Source organism: Cnephaeus nilssonii (assembly GCF_951640355.1).
Source record: "Cnephaeus nilssonii genome assembly, chromosome: 19".
Classification (NCBI taxonomy): domain Eukaryota; kingdom Metazoa; phylum Chordata; class Mammalia; order Chiroptera; family Vespertilionidae; genus Cnephaeus; species Cnephaeus nilssonii.
The window spans coordinates 24,825,370-24,852,350 of NC_137090.1; the positions used below are offsets into that span (position 1 = coordinate 24,825,370).

At 42.6% G+C, this 26,981-nt stretch overlaps 1 protein-coding gene across 4 annotated transcripts; it reads left to right on the forward strand.

The window, feature by feature from the left end:
• The first annotated feature begins 6,893 nt into the window (after positions 1-6,893).
• On the forward strand, positions 6,894-22,860 carry VEZF1 (vascular endothelial zinc finger 1). 4 transcript variants are annotated; one of them, XM_079798571.1, is made up of 6 exons: positions 6,894-7,200; positions 11,970-12,664; positions 13,418-13,481; positions 14,551-14,752; positions 16,019-16,159; positions 19,219-22,860. In XM_079798571.1, the coding sequence occupies exons 1-6, from the start codon at positions 7,168-7,170 to the stop codon at positions 19,644-19,646; spliced, it is 1,563 nt and encodes a 520-aa protein (XP_079654697.1). In that variant the 5' UTR covers positions 6,894-7,167; the 3' UTR covers positions 19,647-22,860. The 4 variants fall into 4 exon arrangements, with proteins under 4 accessions (XP_079654697.1, XP_079654699.1, XP_079654698.1 ...); XM_079798573.1 differs by having other exon boundaries at positions 6,899-7,200; positions 14,569-14,752; positions 19,219-22,856; XM_079798572.1 differs by having other exon boundaries at positions 6,900-7,200; positions 16,022-16,159; positions 19,219-22,855.
• Positions 22,861-26,981: the final 4,121 nt, after the last annotated feature.

Here is a 26,981-nt window from a genome sequence, read left to right on the forward strand (position 1 = left end):
ATCCACAACATAAAACCAGATTGAATTGCTTTACCACTGTAGGTTAGATAGGTTTTAAGTCGATGTGGGGTAACTTTCCAGTTTGCAGTAAAAGTCTGCATTACACTTAATCCTGAGTATTCTGTCTCGGAGGTATCAGGTTTGGTTTTATATATATATATATATATATATATATATATATATACACACACACACACACACACACACACATATATATATTTTTTTTTACTGATTTCAGAGCCGGGGGTGGGGGGGAGAAATGTCAATGATGAGAGAGAATCATTGATTGGCTGCCTCCTGCACACCCCACAATGGGATCAAGCTCACAACCCTTGGCATGTGCCCTTGATTGGAATCAAACCTGGGACCCTTCAGTCCACAGGCCAACACTATCCACTGAGCCAAACCGGCTAGGGCGGCATCAGTTTCTATAGTCTACAACCCTAGGTGACAATTCTGTGTCATCGCTAACACTATGTGAGAACCAATAAAGTGAAGTCTTGATTTAATATTAAGATGACAAAGAGCCCCTTTTAAAAAGTTGCTTCCTTCCTAGTGCTCTTTAAGCACTTTGTGCAAATGTCTAACTGGTCTATATTACTTTTCGTACCTGGAGGAGATTCTTAAAAGTATTTCCAGTGACTAGTACAGTTTCTGGCTTCAATAGGTGCTCAATAAATACGTGTTTACTGAAATAGCAAAACCATAATAGTTACAGAATAGTTCTACACATGAGCTATTTTTAAAGGAGAGAGTCCATATTAAGGCGGGGGTGTGTGTGTCTTTGTTTTGTCTTCAAACAGATTAGAATAAATTATGAACTAGGAAGTTAGTCTCTGGGTTGTCCTGACTGGTCTTTCAAAATCTTGTCAATCTTAGTTGTAATTAGTGCAGTCTGAACTGGGGGCTTGATCTGAGCTGATTCTGTAACACCCATGCTATATCTCTAGGACCAGGTGTTTACCAGGTGGCACTTGGATCCACCAGGAGAGATTTAACTAAATTAAACATTAATTGGAATGTGGGACTTGTGCCTTCCCCCTCCTCCTCCCTTCTTCCCTCCCTGTTTTCCCAGGAGAATTTCCATCCCAAACTAACCTCGTAGTCAAGCTTCCCTTTCAGTTTTCTTAGCTCTGGTGAAGAGGACTAATCAGATTATTAGTGCCAACTTGGATCCTTCCGTATGCTTTGCCTAGGCCCTAGGTGATCAGAGTAACTGCCTCGGCGTAAAAACTATGTGTATGGGACATTTGTGAGGACTTCCTCAGGCAAAAGGCAGAAATAATATGTATCCCAACTCCCAGAATATCTTTCTGGGATTGGTTTATACCTTTTTGCTCAGGAAGCGTTTTCACTGGCTTGGATTCACTACTTGCCATCTGCTTTCTAAGCATTCACTGCTGAATGAAAGGGGAAAGTAAAAGGGGAGGGGGGAGGAGAAGGAGGGAGCTAGAAAAACAAGAGGAAACAGCTGGGGAACTGGGTTGGGGCTGTGCTTATGTAAGATCAGTGAAACCAAGTTAGCAGAGGGACAGGGTCAGGCCTTGGGGCTAGAGAGCTAATTCTGTCAACTAGTTGAGTAGGGCCTTGCTTTGTTAAAGAGACTAAAGTTACTTCAAAGGAAAAATCCAGATGTTCTGAATCTGACCATTTTCCGTGTACCATCTTAAATTGTTTATCGAGTCAAAATCTTTCCTGCCCTCTAGGAATTCTGGTCCTCTTTCTCCAGGTCTAACAAAGAGCTTGATGCCACTGCTCAGGCAACCAAAGGTGAAATGCTTCTAGTAGTGGTGCTTTATTGACAGCCTGAGGAGGAAATGCTAAGTACAGTTGTCCCTCCGTAGAGCTTACCTGCTTTTATGGAGGATCCAAGGACTGGAGAAGTTTAGGCAGCTTCTCAGGGTCAAGAAGCATCTTTACAGGAGTTAATTCCCTTTCTTGGAGCCTTAGCCAGCCTTTATGCTGTCTTGGCCTGTGTCCCATCTCTTGGCATTGCTTTCCAGAATGGAGCAGACTTCCTAAAGCTTAGTCTAGGTAGTCTGGTGATATCACACCAGTGTCTTAGGTCACCATGCTCCCTCCCCTCACTCAGATTCCTCACACAGGTTTCAGTACTTGTTCCCTTCAACTGAGGAATGGAGGGATCCTCAGTTGAAAATCAGATTTACCCAATGAAGCTTTTAAAAAATCTAAGCCAATGAAAGGGAGAGGAAGGAGTATCAGAAAAACAGATCCATAAAAGTTGCATGTATTAATATGCTGACTCTTTGGAGACTTATGAGAAAATCCTTTTCAAACTCGGAACTATCCCCAAATTTGGTATGAAGAAGACATTGAATAGCTGTTTCTATTGGAGTTTTGGTAAAGAGTATTCTCTTGATATATATCTATGGTTTTGCTCTGCCCCTACACTTCACAAGAGCATTTAGAAGTAATTTAAAAAAAATTTTTTTTTTTGCAAATGAATAGCATTTTTCTGGTAATGTAGATGGACAGCACAATACTGGTTAGTGTCATTACATCCCTCTTAACCAGTGGAATGTATTTGAGTTGGAGGCTATAGCTACTGTAAAAAGCTTTACTTCTGTACCAGAATAACTTTATACAAGGATTTAAGTTATTTTTGGCAATTAGCATGAGTTTTGTTTTTGTTTTTTTTATTTCAGAGGAGGGGAGAGGGAGAGAGAGAGAGAAACATCAATGATGAGAGAGACTCATTGATCAGCTGCCTCCTACACGCCCACAACATGGGCATGTGTTGTTGGAGATTGACCCTGGCTGCGATCCTTCAGTCTGTAGGCCAACACTCTATCCACTGCGCCAAACCAGCTAGGGCAAACTGAGCTAAGCTTTGTAGTTGGGTTCAGACCCACCAAGTTTGAGTGGCGTTTTAAGTATCAACTTCTTTTTTCCAAGTTCAGCCTTTACTCTGGGCTTGGGGCATCTGAGGGCAGGGAGGAACAGGTGTCCAAAGGAGAAATGTTGGTGCCTGAGAGTGTTTTCCAGTTGTATTGAATTTCTTACTTGGTGTATTTTTGACCTTAGTTTCTTTCCTTCTTGTGTCCTATACTATTTTGCTTACTATTTAGGAGCTGTAAAATGTCAGTATTTCTAAACAAATGCTTTGTGGATGAAACTGATAGGCTTAGCATTGATTTCTGGCAGCTTCTTTCAAGAAGTGTTAAGGTGATAAATGTGTTTCCATGGCTTTGGACTTGTTTTTGGTATATTGGATGTGTGCCCTTCTTAGAAACAGTAGAGTATTAAGAACCCTCAACTACCCATTTAACTAGGAAAATGGGTAGATTTGTTCCCTCTTCTTTTTTTCTCTGTGACTATTTTCCAGCTCTCAAGGAACTTAATAGTTATTGGGGGAGGGGGGAGATCTTTATTGTTTCCCCTTCCTCACCTTCACAATTAAAACAAAAATAACTGGTGATGCCACTTTAGGTGGTATAATTGAAACAAAAACCCAACTTCTGACCACATGGGCCACAGACATTTGGCTTAAGCCCTTAAGTGTGTTTATGGAGCTCGGGGTAGAGTGGAGGGGGTGGGAAGAGTACTTCTGCATTCCTCTCAGGGAGATTTGGTCGTTTTTGTTTGGAGGGGAGGGGTTTCCCTTTGGTCTGGTGTAGAGTGTGCTTTTCTCAGTTGCATTGAGGCTGGAAATGAAGGATAACATTCCTCTCTGGTCACTTTTTTGGTATTTCTAAATATTGGCAGTCTTGGTTTTGACTAGATTTGTGAATTGTCTGTCATCGCTTTTTTTCACGAGTTAGTCCAGTAACTTGCTAGTTTAAAGCTGCTTCTAACTAGATCTTCTCTACTGAAAGTTTGGATTTGATTTGTTTTTGGTTTGTTGAGCAGTCTTATGTGGGGACCCGTAATGAAGCAGAGATGCTTTCTATTCCTAGGATTCTAAATCTAATCCTAACTCTAATGTACTCATAGGATTTAAAAGTCCTCTCAAATATAGAAAGGAAATATCCTGCTGCTTTTAATGTTTGCTGAAAGTTGTCTTTAGAAAAGCTAATCTTAATAGGCATCTTCCTTTGTCATGTGTCATTAGCCTTTTAGCCACTTACCTTAGGGCTCTTTGAAGGAGAAAAAGGGATAGAGCATGAGGAAAAACTTGTCACTTTCAAAGGAAGAGGAATAGCCCTGGCCAGCATGCTCAGTGGTTAGAGTGTAGGCCTGCACATTGGAGGGTCTGAGGTTTGATTCCCAGGCAACGGTGTCAAGGCCACATACCTGGGTTGCAGGTCTGATCCCTGCTCCCCATTAGGGTGGAAGGCAACCAATTCATGTGTCTGTCACATAAAAGTTCCTCTCCCTTCCACTTTCTAAAATCAATGGAAAAAATATCCTCGATCCTTGGGTGAGGATTTTTAAAAGAAAGGAATAATTAATTGGCTCTTATGCAGCTGTCAATGGGGAACCACTCAACACCAATAAAAACATTTACTGAGCTTCTGTTATATTATTCTAGGAAATACTCTTAAGCATTTTACATATTCTTATTTAATCCACAAATCACCCGGATAAGATAGGTATTTACTTTGTCCTCATTTTCCAGATGAGGAAACTGAGGCCTTGAAAGGTTGACAGGTTATACAAGCTGGGGCAGGGGGATAAGGGTGGGGAAGAGGATAGGGAAGGGAATCCTGAGTTTTATTTGGGTGAATAGGCACAGTGTATTTTTTGCTTAGGCACCAGACATTTTAGTTGTCATATCTGAGGGTAATACTATTTATTTACTCACTGAACATTGTTTACAATAAGGTAAATTTACTGCCTTGAGACATCCCTAGTCTCTCCCCACTCCCCCATCCCTAGTCTCTTTTCCCCCCATCCCTAGTCTTTTTACTGGACCCCTGTATGGTCTGTGGATGGGCTCATTTTGTTTGTGATGAAGGATATTGTCTCCTAAGGATAAGCAGAAATGCCCCTTCTAAAAAACAGTCTTTGATCTTACTGGTTTCATTATATTCCTCAAAAGAGTTGGAGCTGATTGTTTTTGCATAATTGTTATTAGGTTTAAAACTTCATCTTAATTTAATAAGTGGTTAGATTTACTTTTTAAGGGAGGGTTTGGGGAGCAATCAGGAATTCTGGTTTCACCTATGGATACAGATAAAATTAGCCATTTTCCTTAAGAAAAGTGTGATACTTCTGAATCCCAGTTCTTCTATAAAGAGAACTGGACTGTTTTCACTTGACCTCTACTTCCTGTTAGTGGGAAACCCCTCTCCAGCCGAGCTGTGAGAAACGTTGATGGAGAAAGCTTTCTAGATCCCAGGATAAGGTATTCAAGAGAGTCCAGCAATATTGTCATTAGAATAATGGTCTTCATTAAATACTAATTTTCACAATCTTGAAGCTAACTTTCACCACAGTTTGAAAGGCAGCCAAGTAGGAGTGGCTATAGAGAGGAGGAGGAAACGAGATGAATTCCAGAGGCCAGAAAGAAGCCCATCTTCTTTACTGAATGAAAATGAAAGAACATGTAATGTCCAAGATCAGAGCAAAAAGGTCTTTAGTTAATTCCTTAGGTATCTTAATTCCCTCCCTATCTTGCATGCATACATAAACTTTAGGCTTCCTGATTTCTTTTTCTTTCCAAAGGAGACTAATGGACATTTTTAGGAGACAAGGGACATGGGAGCCAGTTCAGCTGAGGGAATGTATCAGAAACTTCATTTTCTGTCCGCTCCTGTCTTAGGCTGACTGGTTCCTGGATGTGTTTACCTGCTTCTGCTACTGATCCAAACTGCGGAACTCATTCCTCCCCGAGGCCTTCAAGCAGTAACTAATTGTGTATTTATGGGAAAAGTTGGAGATGGTGACCTTGATTAGAATGTGTCTGGAGAGGATGATAGGAAAGGTTGGTTATGAAAGATGTTGAAGTCCTGAATAGTGAGAAATTTTTTGTAAACCAGAGTTTATAGAAATATCACTGATACAGCCTGCCCCCTCAATTCCTGCCACAGGAGACTTTTTGGACTGGAGACACTTGTTTAATAGCTTGCCTATTCTCAATAGCTACCTCTATGTGAGGAAAGTATAGAAAACGTTCAGACATCGTCATACAATACCAGTAGCAGTGACGCCTACACGGAAGACTTGGAACTGCAAACAGATGCTGGGGTCACCTCAGTGACATCTGACGCTGTCCAACCAGAAGTTCGATTTTTGTTTTGAGGGGTGAGGAAGCTGACTGTACTAAAGGATTAAAATAATTTCTTGACTGTAGTTTCTCACTTTTTTTTTTTGGCGGGAGAGGTGGTGGTGGGGTACAATTTCACATTCTATCTGGAGTTGAGGGGAGGTTGGGAAGCTCAGCCCTTCACCCAAGAATAACCCAGTTATGACATCTCTCCGCGTGGGAAGTGTCTCCTTCAGCACTGGGAGGATTTGAGGCTGCACCCCAGTGGGATTCCCTGCTTGAGTTGGAAGGCCACTCAGCGTTAGCTGCAGATGTCAGCGCGAGTGCGGAGGATTTAGCTCGCTCAGTGGAACACCGGAGGGGAAGACTCGGTGGAAGGGGCTTCCCCCAATTTGGAGGCGGGGAGTGTGCTATGCCTAAGGGACTGGAGAGCCGGGTGGCCCCGGTGGCTGAGCCTTCCGTTGAGGGTCTGAGGTACGCGACACTGCAGGACACCGTGTCTGAGTCACGGGCGGCGGCCCAGTGGTGCCCAGCCAGCCAGCGCCAGACCCTGGCGTCCTCCATCTTCTCTCCTGAGCTCCCCCTGCTCCAGCTGCCGGAGCCACGGACCGCAGCACCACACACCCCCGCGGGGGGGGACGCCGCGCCCCATCCCCGCCCCCGGCCCCACCCCAGCCCCCCCGCGGGGGCCCTGACCCCACCGCCCGCAGGCACTGGTGGAGCTCCCAGGCGGCGAGCCGGCAGCGGGGACGCCCAGGAGGGGTCGGAGCAGCTGGGGGCGGCGGCCGCCGGGTCGGGGCTCCCCCCCCGCCCGCGCTCGCCGCGGCGGTGGTGCGTCCCGGAGGTTACCGGAAGTGGCCGCGCTCGGCGCTGCCATGTTGAGGAGCCGCCGCTGCCGCTGCCGCCGCCGCCGCCGCCGCTTTGTTGTCGCCTCCTCCGGCTGAGGAGGCTCCCCGAGCGGGGGGGAGTGGGGAGGAGGGGGGTCGGCTGCCACAGCCATGGAGGCCAACTGGACCACGTTCCTGTTCCAGGTAGTGGGGGCCCTCCCGGGGGGTACGGGGGGGACAGGGGGGCCGGGCCCCGGGCTGGCGGGCGGGCGCTCCTCCTCCCCTCCCTCCCGGCTCCGCGCTCCGGCCCGGCCTTAATCCCCCTTTGTTTTTCTGCCCGCCCGCCCGGCGGAGCGGGGCTGCTGAGGTGAAAGGAGGCGGCCTCAGGGGTGCGGGGGAGAGAGCAGGCCTCGGGGTGAACCCCGGCCCCCCCCACCCAGCACACTCACGCACACGCACACACCCTTCCCTCCCGCCCCGAAGGGGAAGGGAGGAGGCCGGTCGCTGTCACCACCCGCGGCCCAGAGAAAGGAGGGCGCCGGGCCGCTGCAGAGCGCGGGCCGCTCGGCCACTGCGCGCCGGGCCGGGCCGCACCGAGGGGTGAAGGCGGTCCCCAGGCTCTACTCTGAGTCGTGTTTCCACACACACACACACTCACACTCACACACACACACACACACTCACACACTCTTCATCTTTCGCTCGCTCTCCTTTTTTTTTTTCTTTTTCAGCTCCCTGTTCTCTTTTTGTGTATGGTGACTTTCTGACCCCCCCCCCCCCAATCCCCACGAATAGCGGGTATCCCGGGGTTCCCCGCCACTCCCCTTTCCCGCCGCCCCACCTCGCGTTTACCCAGTTGGGGGGTGTTGTGTGTATGCCTTCCTCAAACTTTTTCACTGGGTTTACGTGTTTTCTTTACCAAGCCTCAGCCGAGTTTGGCAGTTGACACCCTCTCCCTCTGTCCAGCCCTGCCGCCGTCCCGTTCCGCCGGGGAATCCCCAGCCGGGCCGGGCCGGGCCGGGCCGGGCGGGGACCGTGAGGGCCGGGACTCCGGAGGCCAGACCTCCTCCCGGAGCGCCTTTCTCTCTCGTTCCATCTCGGACGTTCCCTCCAACCAAGTGGGGGAGACAGAAAGCGGAGAAAGCAAACAAAGTCCGCTTACAAAGCCCCCGATGAGTCATTCTTTGGGGTGTTGATCTTCACTTTTTTGCAAGAAACTTCCAAGTGACTGTAGCCCATACGTTGGCAAGCCTCTTGCCAGCCCACTTTAGGTGGGGGACCCCTGTTTGGAAGACTTGGGCTGGGACTTATATTTTTCTTGCTTCGTTTCTATTTGCAAACGAAACGCTTCGTGGGCAGTAGCGCTGAGCTCACGGAGAAACTTGGGAACCGGAGGAGGTTAGGAAGCTCGTCACTTTAAGTGCGTTCTTCCCGCCTCTCAGAGTTTTTTTCCTACTTTGAATAACTTAGTGAAATCCCAAACGCGCTCGAGACCTTTTGGAACTAACCAGGAACGGATGCAAAATTTTTGGAAACTTCTCCCAGCCACTGGACCCGTCTCAGTAGAGCTAATATAGAACATTGGAGAACTCAAACATTACCTATTGTGTAGTGCTGCTTGATTATTTTAAGACATGCAGTCTTTCAAATGTGAGTAGTTTGATTTTTAAGGAGTTGTTGAAATAAATTCAGGCTTCTTAAAATTGAAGATACTCAGAATTATGGGACTCAGAAACTTCCCCCACTTTCTTATTCTTATCTAGTGTTGTTTTATCCGAGCTTGATAATTGTGTTAAATGAACTTAAAAATGCATTGGAAAATAATTGACATATAACTAGCTGCCTTCCAGGTTGGCGTAAAGGTGGCGAATGCCTTCTGTAGGAAAAGCTTTCAAATGATCACTTTAAAATATGGGGCTAATAGGCTATTGAAGTGATTTTAATGTGAGGAATGAATTAAATTTACCATATTAAACGTGCTGTCTATAAACTTAATGGAGATTGAAACATAACAGGAGTTCTTTATGTAAAGGAAAAACCCATAACTAACTGTTGGAAAGCTAGTTGAAAAATTGTTTGGAATATTTTCATTATTCTTTTCCTGGATAAAGCAAATGCCAAGCATTTATTATTGATAAACTGTTTAATTCGATTTTATATTATTTAATTTTTTTCAGCTATTAAAATCATTTTTTCCACCTGATGGAGAAGTGTGAAAGCTCATATTTGATCCTGGGCTTGGCAATGTGTGCAGTGAAAATTGTTGGAAAACTTATAATTTAGAGCTGAGGACAGTTGGATGGGTAAAGAAAATATTTCAGTCTTTTCTATGGAAAGGTATGAATATTATGGAAAGGTATGAACAGACTTAGTTCCAGTTTTAAGTAATTTTCACTGGGAAAATGGAGACTTAAACTCTCTTGTTTTGTTTCCTGGAGCAGTCTATTGAAATTTATAGTTTAAAACAATTGAATACATGCTTGCTTTCCAGATAACCTGGTGGAAAGTGAAAGCCATACTTATTAAAATGTTTGATGGATGATTCTTCTAACAGGACATTCAAGATATGACTCACTGATGCTAATTTGTTCCAGTACAAAATCTTTTACCCTCTGGCACTGGAGATTTCATGGTGCCATATTCTACCACCTGGTGATGAAATAACATTTCTGTTTTGTTTTTTTGCCAGTCCCAGAAAAAAAAAAAAGGCTTGGGAGGGTTTAAAAAGCCTTGCAACTTTGATATGATGATACTAGCAAAATAAAAGTCTACCCAGAAGTTATGCATATATTTTAAATCACTTAACTAAAGTCAGGCGGTGGTGGTTATTTCACTGTCTCTCCCCCCAGAGAACAAGTTGGGGAAACCCACTTCCCCTCTTAGAAGACTTCATGTAGAAGTGTGGGGATCCTAGGAATCCTCAGAGAGATTTCCATAGTGGTCGAGGCATTCTACAGCTTTTCACCCAAGAAGCAGGGACCTGGTGTGACCCTCTTGTGAGAGTGAGCTTCAGCAATGCTGTAAAAATACTTTATGTTGCCACAGACGTCTGAGTTGGTGAAATGGCAATAAGTGCTTTTAGTACTCCATCAAACTAATGGTTGTTTAGAATTGAAAAATGCCTCTAAACACCGTAAGCCTGAACTTTGCCCAGAAGATTTGCATTCCCTATTATCTGATCTGTTGCCTTTGAAATTGTATATCTTGAGCTATCTTCAGCTATTAACCGTTTGTATACTGTATGGAAAGTTGGGTAGCCTACAGCCAGGTTGGAAAAGGGGTAAGTTTAGTGTTCAGATTCTTTAGTTTCTACTAATGTCATCAGGGTAAACACTGACATTTACACAAGCTCCATAAATTAAAAGTGGACTATAATTCAGTATGATCGCTAAGTCCAAAAAGATACTCATAGGTAAATACACAATTTCTATGAACAATTCTAGGACTCAAAGGGAGATTCAAGCAAAATTATTAAATTGAAATTGGTACCTTTGGATACCATACCTCCCAATGATTTGGGGGGGGGGGCGGGGGGAGCCTGGAGCTTAGCTGTTGTGCTGCCATCAAGTAATTACATATGGAGCAATGATAGATGTTCTTATCCATGAGGGGAGGAGCTCTGTGTGAGTGTGTGTGTCTTGCTCTTTTTCCCCCTCCTTAATCAAGTTAACTGTTGGACTAGTAGTTATACAATGAGAAGGGTAAATAAGTGTTTAGAGTATCTAAGATGATGGGATGGGCTCCTCCTAGGATGTTGTATGCTTAAAGTATTTGGAACTATTAACCTCTGAGTGCATGTATCCGTTTAGGATTACCAAACTCCAGCATAGGGGCTTGGGCTCACTGTCAAGAGTTTCAAAAATAATGTTGGTAAAGTACAACATATTAGGAAGAACTATTTCAGGAATTTTTTCCCCATCATTTCCTAAATGTTTATCAGGATGGAGGTATGGAGAATTTTGAAAGAATCAAAACCAAGAGAATAATTAGTCATAAATACCAAGAACATGATCTGTGATGAAATTTTGGTTTCAGTGCAACTAAAGTAAATTTCCAGACAATGGCCAGCCCTCAGTTTTGGAGTGCAGAAGCACATTTCAACAGCGAATGTCTAATACTTGAACAAAACCTACAACTGTTGGAAGAAGATGAAAATGAAAGGAATTTTAATTATTTATAGTTTGTTTTCTCTTAGTCTGTCTTTGAGAGCTTGGGGTTTGAAAAACTAGTGTTGCTAAAGGATGCAGACTTCTATGAACTGAGAAATAACTGACAGGTGTTTTGCTGTGGGCTATCTTCACAGATGCCTTCCAGGTTGATTAATAGCAGGTTTCATTTCAACCAAATCTTTTAGTAGAATTAGGTGAAAATTTTAAAAGTAAACTTAAATAGCATATGTATTCAGAGAATTAGATTCCTTTTATCACCTAGCAACAGCCTCCTTTCTCAATCACTAAGAGTTTTCTGATTGAAAGGGAGAGACATAATGGCTTTCTTTTTCTAGGTAACAGACAAGTAGATGATTAAGAGAGAGAGAAAGAGAGAGAGAGAGAGAGAGAGAGAGAAACTATGTGTTTTGTGCATTCCTATGGTAAGGTACTGTTAAATATGTCTGGAGTGTAATTTTTTTGACAAGTTATTTAAACTTGGTTTCAACACTGACAGACTAATGCAAACTAATTTCATCAGCTGGTGTGTCCCTTATGAACCAGGGTGGTGTGTAGTTTAGTCAGCTGTTTGAAAGCAAGATCACTGTCAGCAACTTAGTGGCCAAAGTTTGGGGTCTGCACAGTGATTTTAATGTTTTCTATTGGGAGCTCTTCAGAGTAACTAGGTGATTGCTGGATCTCTGCTGTTGAAAGTTGCTTAAAGGCTCTTTGATTGTTTCTTCTGGTCTCTATTGTTTGGAGCATTTTGAATTTGAAGGTCATTGTGAGAGGCTGAGTTTCTGAAGTGTAAATGTTTGGTTTTAGACCCATGAAGGCTCTCATCACCAACAGCAGGCAGCACAAAACAGCTTGCTGCCCCTCCTGAGCTCTGCTGTGGAGCCCCCTGATCAGAAACCATTACTTCCAATACCAATAACTCAGAAACCTCAGGCTGCACCAGAAACATTAAAGGATGCCATTGGAATTAAAAAAGAAAAACCCAAAACTTCATTTGTGTGCACTTACTGCAGTAAAGCTTTCAGGGACAGCTATCACCTGAGGCGCCACGAGTCCTGCCACACAGGGATCAAGTTGGTGTCCCGGGCAAAGAAAACCCCCACGACAGTGGTTCCTCTTATCTCCACCATCGCTGGGGACAGCAGCCGAACTTCGCTGGTCTCAACCATTGCAGGCATCTTGTCAACAGTCACTACATCTTCCTCGGGCACCAACCCCAGCAGCAGTGCCAGCACCACAGCTATGCCTGTGACCCAGTCTGTCAAGAAACCCAGTAAGCCTGTCAAGAAAAACCATGCTTGTGAGATGTGTGGGAAGGCCTTCCGCGATGTGTACCACCTCAATCGGCACAAGCTCTCCCACTCGGATGAAAAGCCCTTCGAGTGTCCTATTTGTAATCAGCGCTTCAAGAGGAAGGACCGGATGACTTACCATGTGAGGTCTCATGAAGGAGGCATCACCAAACCCTATACTTGCAGTGTTTGTGGGAAAGGCTTCTCGAGGTACTGCATTTTGCTTTGCTTTTTTTCATTATGGTATTCAGTGAACTTCAGTTTCTGTGTGCTCTAGATGTTTATGTGAGAATAGATGTGGGTAGGCCTGTGCTATTAGAGGAGATTGGTGATAGATAAAGTATTACGCCTCCAGGTCTAATTTCAGTTTGGTGTGTTTGACAAGTGGTGACATAGTGATTAACTTATTTCATTTAAGAAGTACCTTAATGGACGCAGGCCTTCATTTGGCACATTGATACTTCTTATCACTGAAAAACCACCGGACTCCAGTTCAGTTGGGTGACTGGACGTGAGGTTCACTGTCTGCGTAAATCAAAGAAACTTATTTTCTGGAAGTGGGGATGGCCTTGGATATGCTCAATAAAACTTTTAGGGGAATATTTTTCTATTTTTTTGTGCTTACTAACATGTCACTAATTTTCATTTTTAAAGGCTTTAAAAATATAAAGTATACTTAGTAGTAGCTGCTTCTGGCAAGTATTAGGACTAAAACTTTGGGTATTTTGTAATTGTAAAGAATCAAGATCTAATATGATTTGATGTTGACTAGGAGAGAAAGCAGGTAAGACTTTTGTTTCTGGTAATAGAGGTAAAGAGGCTTGCATCGGGGAGTTGTTAATTCTGCTAGCTTTCTTTAAAATGTCTCCCACCCAAATCTGCCAAGTATGTAAACATCACAGTAAGTAGTATTTTTCTGTCTGTGTTCCATTATATCTTCTGTTGAAACTCTCTCTTTCACAGGCCTGACCATTTAAGCTGTCACGTAAAACATGTCCATTCAACAGAAAGACCCTTCAAATGCCAAGTAAGAGTTAAAATGACTTATCCTTAGTGTAGCACTTAATGCACATTATCCAGAAGGTCTGAGCCAATCAACTCTCACCGTTCTTGAATAGTCTTAAAAATCACTGACTTGAGTAAATGTGATCCATTTGAATTCTAGTTTTATAAAATATAAATGACAGCTTCTATTTCTGTGGGGCAAGATCACTTGAAAATGTAAATGTGTTGTTTTTGTTAAGCTACATTTCTCTTTCCTTGGGCAACAGCATTTATTATTATAAGAAAAAAATTAGAGTCTTGCAGAGGTTGTGTATTGAAATGAATAAGTGAATGAAGTGCTTTAAATTAATTTCTGGGTTGATGGTTGAGGTCGTTTTACCTGTAATAGAAGAAAGTATGATTTTTTCCTCCAAAAGTTATCACTTACTGGATTTGTGTCAGCTATTGCCAAATTGGAGCATTTTCTAGTTGTTTGAAAATCTATTCGTGTTAATGATTTTATTCAGCATGAATTGTGATAATGAAAAGATTAAGAATCTTGCTAAATTAAATTACTGTTTTAGGTATCAGTAATTCTAATTTGTTGCTGGAAGTTTTTTTGTGTTCCTTTCCATTAAATTTGTTAACGACTGATTTTATTAAATAAATTATTTGAATTCTAAGAAATATCCAATTGGAGAAAGGAAGCTAGTATAATTTTGAGTGAGTGTCTTCTATGTGCAATACCTTGGATCAGGCTCTTAATCCACCAGTAGTTTTGTGAGGTAGGTATTATTATCATTTTACAGATAAAGAAATTCAGATAGGTTCACTAACGTGCTCCATGTTACACTGTTTAGTGAACTGGGGAGCTGGATTTAAATCCAGGTTTAACTGATTCTCGTGCTCACATCTTCTCACTACTCTATGTTGATATTTTTTCTTCCCTTAAAATGTAAGGGTCTAAAATTCACCAAGTGTTTAATTATGAGTCTGGGTAACACATACAATTAAAATTCAACTAACTCAGCTTGCTGATATGGGTAGGGTAATGCCTAGAATATAACGTACTTTTAAATGAGTAGAACAGGATAGTCTATATTTAAAAAAAGTTTTCCTCCCTCATGCAGACGTGCACTGCTGCCTTTGCCACCAAAGACAGACTGCGGACACACATGGTACGCCACGAAGGCAAGGTGTCCTGTAACATCTGTGGGAAGCTCCTGAGCGCAGCATACATCACCAGCCACTTAAAGACGCATGGGCAGAGCCAAAGTATCAACTGTAATACATGTAAACAAGGCATCACTAAAAGTAAGTGATGCTTCGAATTTTATTTCTTTCAGATTGATGAAATCTAGATGTTGTTATAATGTATTGAAGGTATTTTTGCTGTACTCTCAAGACTGTATTATTGTTCACCTTACGTGTTTCCTGCTATTATTAAAGTGTGCAAACATGCAATAATGAAGAGTGTACATTAGTATTGGAAATACACATCATATGCATGTGTACAAGCAGCACTGATTTTGCTTTCAATCCTGTGCTTATCTAATAACACCCGTGTTAGAAGAGCATAATTTCCCTCAGCTATTTTTCAATGTGTCCCTTCTTCTTTGGTGTTTGAATAAAAAGCTCTAGTATATTAAAATTGTGGCAGCAAAAGCCACACTAGGAAGTTGTGTCATATTGAGGCAATTTTAATTGTTTTTATTTACTGTTAGGAAGATTCTCAAGCATCAGTGGCTCCTAACTCCTGATTGTATTAATAACATGTCTTTAATAGCCTTAAAGATGAAAACAGTGTTAATTACTTTGCTTTTCAAACCCAAATCTGTAGAAAAATGGGATAGCAAATCCATTTTAAGGTTTAAGTGTTTTGCTTATCTTAAATTCAGAGTTGAAGATAGAATATTCCAGAGGCTTGTGGATAAAATTCAATATTTTCATTTATCCAGGCTTTTTAAGATCTCCTGAACTATCAGAAAAAAGTATTTGCCTAATTCTATTCTGTTATATATTCTACTACTTTATGTATTCTGTTATATATGTACTCTATGCAGCAGAAAACATCAAATTCTCAAAATAGGTGGACAGAAGTGAATAGGAAAGAACACTTAATGTGTTTTATTCTCATCCATTTTTGCTTCTTTGTAAGTACATTTGCTTATTTGTAAGTACATGTAAGTATCTAGCATGTCATTCTCTGTTAACTTTATAAAAATTTACTTTTAGTGTACATCATCGTGGTCAAGTAACCAAGTATTTTAGGTATTTGATGAGCATTAATTAGTCCATGATAATATTACCCAAGTTCCATTCTAAAACTTGCTTTTTAATATAGCAAAACATCTTTTCTCTTTTATATTGGTTTTCTCTAGCTCTCCAATGTTTTTATTCATTATCTATTTTGACCAATATAGTTATAAGCAGCAAAAAAGATGCACTGTAGTAAAAACTATCAAGTCAAATGACAAACCTCATAGAGGCATAAAGAGTCAAAGTATCTAAGTTTTAGATTTTGAAAAAATAGCCACACTTTTTCAAGGTAAATGTAGTGTTTCTGGTTTGTCTTTGGAGTAGCATGTATGAATGAAGAGACCAGCAACCAGAAGCAGCAGCAGCAGCAACAGCAACAGCAACAACACGTGACAAGCTGGCCGGGGAAACAGGTAGAGACACTGAGACTGTGGGAAGAAGCTGTCAAAGCAAGAAAGAAAGGTAAGAAAGATGAGGCGTCTAGTGCTCAAAGTATGGCTAGAGAAGTATTTTCATCCAGTATGCCAAGTGATCAAAGTAAAGAAGTCATAGCTGAGAGAGTCCAGCTTTATGGAAATATTAGATGCTGAGAAGTATAAGTTATTGGCAACAAAGCTTTCAAGCTTCCAGATAAGTTTTTTACTAGGAAATAAAAATTCCCACTATTTCTTAAGTTCTTTCTTTTTGTTTACTTTTTGTTACAAATCTAGAATCAAATTTGGTCCTTGGCTGTGTATGCTCAGAGTCTATTTAAAAAATACATATTTTTATTGATTTCAGAGAGGGAGAGAGGTAGAAACATCAGTGGTGAAAGAGAATCATTGATTGGCTACCTCCTGCATGTCCCCTACTGGGGGATTGATCCTGCATGTGCCCTGACTGGGAATTGAACCAAGATCTTCTGGTTCATAGATCGATGCTCAACCACTGAGCAACACTGGCTGGGCTGGTCACAGTCCATTTTTATGTCAACCTCCATGCATTAGGGAGCTCCCTTTTTTTTCTAAAATATCCCCACTTATAGAGGTAGATGAAATATCCTTACGTGTATATAAATTAATTTTCTTACAGCAATGCTATTTTCTGCTGGTTAGTGTTCTTTCTGTATTGTTTTATTTATTATATGTTTCAGACTCTATAATGCTGATGTCTTTTCTCTTGGTCTCACCCTTAGTGTCATTCAGTCTGTTGGGACTGGCATTGGCTTAATATGTATGTACTTCAGTTGTTAGAGACATTGCTGTAATTGGGAATGGTCTGCTTTTCTCTTAGATATGTCTAAGAATCATTTGAAATATCCATTTTTAACACAGCTTTTTAACGTACCAGTTGTAGGTTTGACTTCTGGACTATTGTGCAGCCATTTCAAGTAAATCATTTTGTCAGCGTACCATCGGCCACAGGACAGATTCCTAAATTCCCACCCTTACCATGTCTTACCGTTTTATTTTAAATTCATGAGGAATCTTCTGCATGTGGGCTCCTCTGTAATTCCTTTGCTGTGCAGTTTCTTCCATCCTTTGCTTTCATGTGGTGTGGCTGTTCCCTTCCTCAGATCCCCTCTAAACACTCTGTACTTGGATAAAGATAAAAGGAATAGCATCGTTTTCATACATCTACTGGCATTGGAGGAAAAGAATGCAGCAGTCCAGATAGGCTTTCCACCCTTCCTCAGGTGCTGCTTGTTCCTGTCTCCCAATTGAAGATTTGTCATTACTCTGATAAAATGTTTTGTGGCGGGAGTTTGGGGGGAGAAGGGACAGAAAAATGTGTATGTGTGTATATGCTATGATAATAGCATAATAGGTTGAAAGCATATTATGAAGACTGTTTTACTTAGAGAAGGGATGAAAGTGTTTTAAGTCATAGAAAAGGACACTGTTAGATAAAAAGAAAACATGGGGAGGAGGTGGGGAGATGGCAGATGGGAGAGTAAAAACTCCTTCTTTGGTGAAAACAGGAGAATATCCTTAGCAATGGTACCATCACCTCAAAAGTGAGTTGGTTTTCTCTTTCATTCTCTTTCTTTCTTTCTGCACTCTTCTATTTGGTATTGTATTTCAGTTTGCTTGCACAATAAGACTCAATTGTTTAGCTCATCTTCTGACCTCCATGAAACAGAATGTGATTGTATTCCCATTTGTATCATGAATCTCTCTGGAAATGACCACCAATGTTAGAAACTTCTGTATTCATGTTAGTAAAGTCACATTTTGGGGGAGAGACTCCTGACCTGAAAACTTAAACTTGAATCAGCATATCCTTTTTCAATATTGGGCTTAAATAATGTTCCCAAACTTGGAAGACAGGTCATCATCTTTGCGGATTTCTCGGGTTCCATCTAAATCTCACTATTAGATTTCCTGGGAAATCATTTTTTAAAAAGCTCCCTAAATGATTGTGATCATGGCCCAGATTTAGGAATTCCTGATAACGGTGTACAGAGTATGCCAGAGTTACATCATACTGATCAAGGAAGGGCTGCTCATTGACTCAAGGGTCTACCTGAGGTTATTTGACCCACTTGAGAAATGTGTGCAGACCTCCATCTTTAGTCTCATATACATTTTTTTTTTTTCATTTTGACAGCCAAATCACAGCCAGCCCACTGCTCTGTCTTCTTACTACTCTTTTGTGACACACCAGCAGGTGGTGCTGAATTTTGAGGGGTGGGGGTGTCATCTTTGAAGGAAGTTTTCTTTAAGCTTTTGCTGGATAACAAGGACCAGGCCCCCCTAACTCACTGCAGGGTCTTCTTGCCTGGTTAAGTCCTCCCTGGTATGGTTGGTGGTGTGTATAATATGTATAGTTAAATGACTCTAGGCATAAAGTAGGTGATTATGTCATTTAACTAAAATGATTTTTCTAAGACTGTTTATCAGTATCTACTTCTGGATTTTTAAGACCTTAACAGAATGTGGCTTCACCTCTGAGAAGGCTTAAGAGTAAATATAGCATTGAGGACACACACTTCCCTCTGCTAGGTACAATGTGCCTTATGAGAAGATTTTTCTGATTAACAGTTACTGTGTAACCACTGGCCCAGCGCTGTATAAACAGCTCTTGTTGCCTGGCCTGCTGGTGGTTGGCTCTTCCCAAGAAAGTCTTTAGAACTCAGAGGAAGGGCATGAAGTGATAATGAGAATACTTTAGCCATCCTTGATCTCTCTGCACCACCTCCCCCCAGTGCCTTACAGAAATTAACTCATCTTCCCAGTATCACTGTGAGGTAGGTAAGTAAATCTAAACTTTAAATCACAACTGCCAGGATTAAACAAGTTGCCTAGGTCAGTTCTTGAGGGAGGTATAGCATCAGAAAAGAGATTTGCACACGCTGGGATTCCTGGTCCCCAGTCTGGTGCTCAGAAGGATCCTTCCTTCCTGTTGACTACTTGATAGAAATATAATTTAATTTATCAAACGTTTGTTCTTTTTAATTAAAAGAAGTTGATTCAAACGCTGTTAGTGAATTTGGTTCACTGTTTTGAGAATCTAAAGGCCCTTTTGTCTTCTTATTTTAGAAGCTGCTAACCTGTGCCAAACCTCTACGGCTGCTACGACACCTGTGACTCTCACTACTCCATTCAATATAACGTCCTCTGTGTCGTCTGGGACTATGTCAAACCCAGTCACAGTGGCAGCTGCAATGAGCATGAGAAGTCCAGTAAATGTTTCAAGTGCAGTTAACATAACCAGCCCAATGAACATAGGGCACCCTGTAACTATAACCAGTCCATTATCCATGACCTCTCCTTTAACACTCACTACCCCAGTCAACCTCCCCACTCCTGTCACTGCTCCAGTGAATATAGCACACCCTGTCACAATCACATCTCCAATGAACCTGCCCACGCCTATGACGTTAGCCGCCCCTCTCAATATAGCAATGAGGCCTGTAGAGAGCATGCCTTTCTTACCCCAAGCTTTGCCTACGTCACCACCTTGGTAAACAGTATTATAAAATCAAAATATGGTTTAAAGTAAATATTTACCAGCAACTTTTAGTAAAGTAAAAAGTAAACCATGAAATTGGGAGATTTTATTACATTAGTTAGTAATAGTGTAGTGGCATTTTTCTCCAATTTGGCTGGGATTGTTCAAAGTAGGGTGTATGTATAACTTATCACTGGACCACTTTAGTTTAATCAGAAATTCCTTTTAGCTGACAGCATTGCTTAAACAGGATAGTAGTTGACAAGATGAAATGCCAGAATTAAAACCAATCATAAAAAAGCAAAACTCATTTCAAAATTTAAAAACAGCATTAGTTTCTAATCCCAATAAATCATTTTATTCTAAACACTAGGAGAATTCTTCTCTCACTATAACGTGGATGGCTTATTTTAACCTGAAGTTCTAAATCCACGGATTGAGAGCTAGTGTAGAATTGTCTGTGTTTATTGTTTTTATGAGTAAAACATGCATTGTCATAATAAAATGCATTTCAGAGAATATGCATTTTACCTTTGGGAATATGTTAATTTCAGGCAGCATTCCCTATGGGAAAGGTGATACCAGCTCTGATATGCAAAGCATATGATAATTTATCATTCTAACTTCAACATATAATAGGGATTGTGACCTGATATTTGGAGATGTAAATATTGCTAAGCATATTAATCCTGATGGAATATAGCACTGTAGTTGACTTTTTAAAAAAATTTTAAAAAACACAAAAAATACAACCAAAATATACAAATTGTGTTTTGGTAAGAAAAGGCCGCAACCGACAGAGGAGAAGTCAAGCGTGCGGACAGGCAGACTCCTAACAAATGGAGGCCAATGGGACTCCTATTCAGGAGCCAAGGAATACTTTGGGACGTTTAAAATTATTGCTTTAAATTGGAAGACGCTGGAGGCACTGGGATGTGATATGCCCCTCTCTCCCAATCAGAGCCTGTTGGTGTTACAACAGGGAAAGATATGTTAGTTGCTCACTAGAGTTTATGTCTTATATTAAATTGTATACAGTTTTTATTCTAACCACTAACTAGGTAGTATGCCCCTTCAGAACAAGCAGAGTGTATTTTTTTTTCATTTCTCCTTTCATTTCTTAATCAAGTTATTGTGCAGATTTATTCAACTTTGTAAATATGGACATCACTTTTTTTTTCCTTTGAGAAAACACTTGTATCAGTTTTGTGGTGTTTTCAGGGAGACAGCTAGCTGTCTGCATTCCCTGTAGAAACCAGCGATGATTGTGCACATTAAGACATGTGCTTTTTATTAGCAGAATATTTTATCTCTGTACATAAAGTAGAAACCAAAAGTGAGGGAAACAGATACACCATCATGCCACACGTTAATGTTTTTTAAAGCATTGTGTTTTAAAAAGAGTTACTAAAACCAAGACGCTGTGATTTTTATTTTAAGTTGCAATATGTTTGGGTTTTTTTTTTCCTTTTCTTAATCTTGCAGTTAAGAGAAATGGAAATTAGTGTGGTAATCTTGCAGAATGTTTTCAGGACTATCAAACTGGATGACTTCCGTTTATACCCCGCTGTGTCAGTTCAAGCATCAAAATAACTTGTATCTAAGGCCGACTTCCTACATCAGGGATAGGTATCTGTGTCATTCATTATACAAACAGTTCGAGGGGGTTGAACTACATAGTAAAAAGTAAAATAAATAGTACTTAGTGTAAAATAATTTTATAAATGATCTTTTGTACTTTAGGACATTAAATTGTACAACTTTTGTATATATAAAAGCTTAGGAACTTTCTGTTTAGCAGGAAGGCAACACATTCCTACACTTTTAATGTATATGTTTGTTATAATGTCCATGTAAACATGCCCTATGTTTGTGCCTTTTAATTAGTTTGTCTCAATAAACAAAATGTAGAGAAAATATGTAGCTATGACTTTGTTATAACTGTTCCTATCCACAGTACAAACATGGTTTGTTTTTAATATGTAGAGCATTATGTGTGGACTACTGGAAGGACTCATAGGGAAGGTCCAGGCATGGCCCTACTGAGGCTTGGACTGGGCAGGTGGTGGCCACATTTGGAGGAAGCCCACATTTCCTGGCATGCAGCCCCAGGACCAGGTTCTGGGTCTGCCTGCTGGGACCTGTCGTCTCTGATGAGGCTGGTAAGCACGATCCTCCATGACTCAAACAGCCCAGGCTTCCTCCACAGTGGCCCGAGGAGCAGTACTCGGTGGGGGCAGGTGTGGACCCTACCCCCAGGCTAGAGTGTGGTTGTCAGAACCCTGAAAATATTAGTTCTTTTTTAAAAATTTAAAAAAAGATATATACTAGAAATGATTGTTTTATCAATTCATTGTATAATAAACAGGAATGAGACTTCATTGTATGACTTCAGTTAAAATGCTATTTTGTATGCATTCTTTATTCACTTAAGAAGCTTGTCCGCAATAATAAAACCACGTTGTGTCTTCTTTTGGGAGGGAGAGAGTTGGCAGGATGGGGTTGGCGTGGGCCACTGAAAGGGGGATCTAGTAGGTTGTATGGTGAAATTCTCCTGTGTCTTGGAACTGGAATTGAGTTTTGATGCTGATGAACTGATTTAACCAAGTGTTGAAGGCACAACGGCCACCGCTCTACGAAAAAGCAGAGATTTTGTTTTTTCCTTCTGGTTGTAACCTGGTTGAGAGCTTCCCCTTTATCAGATTAGCAGCTAAACAGTTGTATTAGATAATCCTCAAATCTGACAGCCTGTTATGCTCTAGGGCTCGCTGCTTGGCCTGCATTTGCCTTTTATTGTGTATTCATTTCCCTCCTAAGGTGTGCTCCTAAATGAAGGTTTCTTTGTAAGCAGATGATGATTTTTCCTGTCAATACCAGCACTGTATTACTAACATGCAAAATACTGCAGATTTATTTTGACAAATTAAAGTTAACCAGTCACAAATGTTATGATGGATTGCTTAATACCTCAGAAGCTTCACCAATTCACTACGATGACAGAGAAAATTTTCAAGCACTGCTTCTCCAGGTATACACAAGACGGAGTTGGTCTAGAGAGAGAGGGAGGTACTGTCGGGCTGGTTGGTATTGGATACCATGGGAGGGTGGAAACGCACCAGGCTGACTGCAGGAGAAGTGCCCCTGCCAATCAGCTTGAGTAAAATCCCAGGAAGCCAGGCCTTGAGGCGTCCCCTGTCCTACCCAAAAGAGAAGATGGGCTTAAAACATTTATCAGGCTCCAGAACCCAGTTTCTCAAAGGGGCTTTAGGCTGGGTCCTTAATCCATTTCTGTTTAACTACAAGATCCATAATTTTCTACTCAGTACCGATAATATGTCAGGAACTATTAAGTACTGAAGGGCATGTAAAGGTGATGAAGACAGGGAGGCTGCTGAGAGAAATGACAAGTACCCAAGTGAGAGTATCACCAGATAGCAAATGGAGCTGGGTTGGTCTGACACGTCATTTAATGAAAAAGTTTTGGATACTTACATCTGTTTTGTACAGAATTGAAGCTTCCCAAACTTCCTCTGATAATTGCTTTCGTCTCTTTATTGAGGTAGTGAAAACAGCTGGAGGAAAAGTGTTCCTGGTGTTGCTTTTGTCTGGGAACAGGAAGTGTTATTTCATCGAGTTGCTAGTTAATCTTCCCAGTCCTGGCTGTCCAGGTGTCCCTGCTCTTCTCAAGGGGCCCTGTCGTTTGGTCCTCTCTGTGGAGGCCTGGGTTTGGGAAATAGATGGGATAGTGGAAGTTTTTTCTGTAGTCTCCTCAAGGTTTGTTGGACTAAAAGGCAGTCCAGTGTGTTCATGGGATAGTCATCCCTTTCCCCTCCCTGCCCTAATAAATCTGGCCCTCAGTCCTGCACCCTTTCCATTTCCTTCTTACAGAGTGTTGTAGCCTGAAAGAATACCATTTGACCCCATTTGGGCCTCTACACCTCCCCCACAGCTGGTCTGACCCTGGCAGATTACTGGCTAATCTCCCCCTGTCCTATAAAAGTAGCAGGCAGGCAGGTTCAGGGCTGAACACTCACTAAGGTCTGGACTCCAGTTTTTCTTGACTGCCCACTTTTTGGCAATCTAAGGCCCATTTAAGTTTCCAAGAAAGGAATGGAGGGAGGGTCAAGGGCTTTGCTTTGGACTGGGTAATCTAGCCCTCTCCTTGGATCAACCCACCAGGGGTGGGCTAGTTAGCTTTCCTCTTCCTGAGACAGGCACTTGACCCAGATCTTGGACCTGGACCATGAGGGTCAAGTATACTTTAACATTACAAAAACTGCCCTATCATGGTAGGGGGACAGATTTTCACTTCAGATTCTGTATCACCACTGACGTGAATCATAATTTCAGAAATTTCTTCATCCCTGATTATCTTGACATCTCACTTCCAACACCTCAATATCTCTTTGAAGAGTGCATCAAATAAGAACTTAAAATCGCTATCCTTATAGAAGTAAATTCTTTCTGATGTATGTAGCTGCCAACTATGCAGGAAGAATTCTCTGGGTTAGGTAAATTCACATTGTTTATGGAGCTTTCTCCAAGTGAAGCCACCTGCATTTGGCTGCCTCAGCTGTTACCCTGAATGCCACTTTTCCCTAAAGACCCCTATAAAGAACCTGGAACAAGAACTACTAGGCTAAAGATGGGCATTTGAGGACTATATTCTGTTCTGCGGTCGTGGCAGCTGAAAAGGGCGAGGAGACCAAGGGAATGGTCCAGCAGCTCGGTCTGGCAGTGAGTGCTCAGGTCCAATGCTGGGAGCAGATGTGTCCATTCAAGAGGCTGCTCATAGAGGGGGGAGGCAGCCTTGGAGACTGGGATGGGAAGCTAGGTCGTTTGTCAGTCTTAGGGTGACTAGGAACCACCAAAGCCACAAACTACAGCGTCAGCCTAAATCCACTTAGAGATCTGGCTTGAAGAAATTCCTAGCTTTGTAAATGGTGGGTAAAGAGCCAGAGAGGAATCACCTTTGTTTACGGGGGGAGGGGGAGCAGGGAAAGAGGGAAGTTGGGAAGAGACCCAGGAAAGGAAGAGATTTTGGAGAAAACATCCTTGTGTTTCCTGTGGTGTAACCCCCATGGCTGACGCCCTTCCCTCCTCTCCATGCATCCGCCCTGGGCTGGACATGATTACGCAGAGGACTCTAGGCTGCTAGTACAAGCCAGCGGTAGTAATTTCAGCTTCAGTCAATGGGCAGGAGAAAAGATGTGTTCTTTTTAGCCAGAAGGAGGACAATATCAGTAGCTGAAGAAACAGGTAAGATTCATGTGATTAGTAGGGAATCGCCCCTTTGGTGGGGACCCATGCACCCCTTCCAGCTGAAGAGGTAGGGGCGCCCCTTCCTGGGATCTCGGTGCTTCATTCCAAGAGAGTGGGCCTTGAGTCCGGGTGGCCTGTCTAACCAAGGGAAGTTCTGCAACTTTGTCAGCCCCAGAAGCTCTGTGGCTGTCAAGGATCTCCGAGGGAGAAGAAAGGGACAAGGGACAAGCTGGGGAAAGAGAGAGAGAAAGGAGACAGCAGGGTCTTTGTATATGTTGTTCCCTAAGCCTAGAATGGCCTCCGCACAAGCAAACCTCCAACACATTTTCTCCATAGTGAACCCCTAGAAGTCCTGCAAAGTCCAATTTAAATGTTGATCCCTCTGAAACTTCCCCCATAACTTTAGGCAGTTGGTTGATTCCTCCTTGAGGAGTTAGTAGATATCCAAATAAAACGGCAGTCAGTCCAGCACCCCCAGAAGGGAGGCTAGTTTCTAAGTTTGACTATACTAGTTCCCAATGTTTAGCCACATCCCGTAAATCTCTGGTTCCAAATTAATGAGGCCACAGCAGCCTGTGGTTTTTACTGACTTTCCTTCAGGAAGCCTGAAACACAACAAGGATCCAAGCACCAAGGCCAGATTTAGCAGCAACAGGTCAGGGAGGCCCCCAGAGAACCTAGGGTGGGACCGGGCATAAGGACCAGCCACCTGGGAGGTGCTGTGATACATGGTTGGAATCAAGAGCAGAGGCTTGGAATCAGACAGGCCTGGGTGTAAATCCAGGCTATGTCACTTGGAGCTGTGTGACTTGGCAAGATACACAACCTCTCTGGCCTCCGTTTCCTTGGCTATAAAATAAGAATGATAATGGTTCCAACCTAGTGAAGTTTTTGAGACTCTAGGTCCTATAAAGTGCTCAGCACAGAGCCTAGTGTGGAGAAAGGAGCTGCAGATTCAATATACCCTACCTCCATCTGGTCCTCCTATTTCCGTTTGGCTCAGAGGCACCAACTACATTCTCTGAAAGACCTGCAAAGGAACCGAATGCCTTCCTGCATGCTTCCCCACCGCACACTGAGATTTGGAGGATGGGTGTCCAACATGGGTACCGGATCCTCATCTCAGGAATGAGGAAGTTAGATGGAAGACACATCTCAGCCCTGGCTGGTGTGGCTCAGTTGGTAGCCGTGTCCTCCCCTACACCAAAAGGTTTGATTCCAGGGCACACACCTAGGTTGACCTCTGGCGAGTTCCCCGGTCCAGGCACGTGTGGGAGGCAACCAATATTCTCCCCCCCCTCCTCTCCCCCCCCCTCCTCACCTCTCCTCCCCCTCATTTCCTCCTCTAAAAAACAATGAAAATGTCCTTGGGTGAGGATTAAAATAAACAACAACAACAACACATATCTCAAAAGCAGCTGGCCAGAGATGTGGCAGCAAGGGTTCAGATTAGAGGCAGGGAGAATCGCCCAGCTGGGAGACCTGGAAAAGGTGCCTATCTGGGGATGGTGCATCCTGCTTCAGACAAGTTGTTCCTTCCAGTTTCATTCCCCCACATGCGCTGTTATCTAGAAAAGGCACCTGTACAGCTTCCCTCTGCAATCTCACCATCCTCTCAGGAAGTTAGTTCTTGGGGCTTGCTGCAAGCCTGGCACAGGCTTGACCTCCTGCTTTGCCCAGAGGACAGGGAGCGCCACCACCTACCTAGGCGGGATGGGAACCTCCAACCTTTATCCTAATCTACTTTGCCGCCTCCGCTTCGCGCTATCCCCCCAGGGTGGGCTGGAGTTAGAGCTGGACGGGTAGGGAGCCTAAGCCAACGGAAAAGTCCGGGCGTGATGGCCCCGCCCCGACTAGAGCATTGCCGAGCTGTGATTGGTCGATATCTCCTGTGTTCTAATTGGTCGGGTGAGCATCGCTATCCTCCTGCTGAAGTTTCCATCCTCTAATGCGACTTTACTTTCTAAACTTTGCACAGTATTTTTACGTATTCTATGTAAATAGATAAAATTCAGTTCTGTGGTATCCACAGATGACGTGCCCCCGAGTACAGTGTTGGCTCTCTGAAGTATAGCCGAATCTGTCAGCT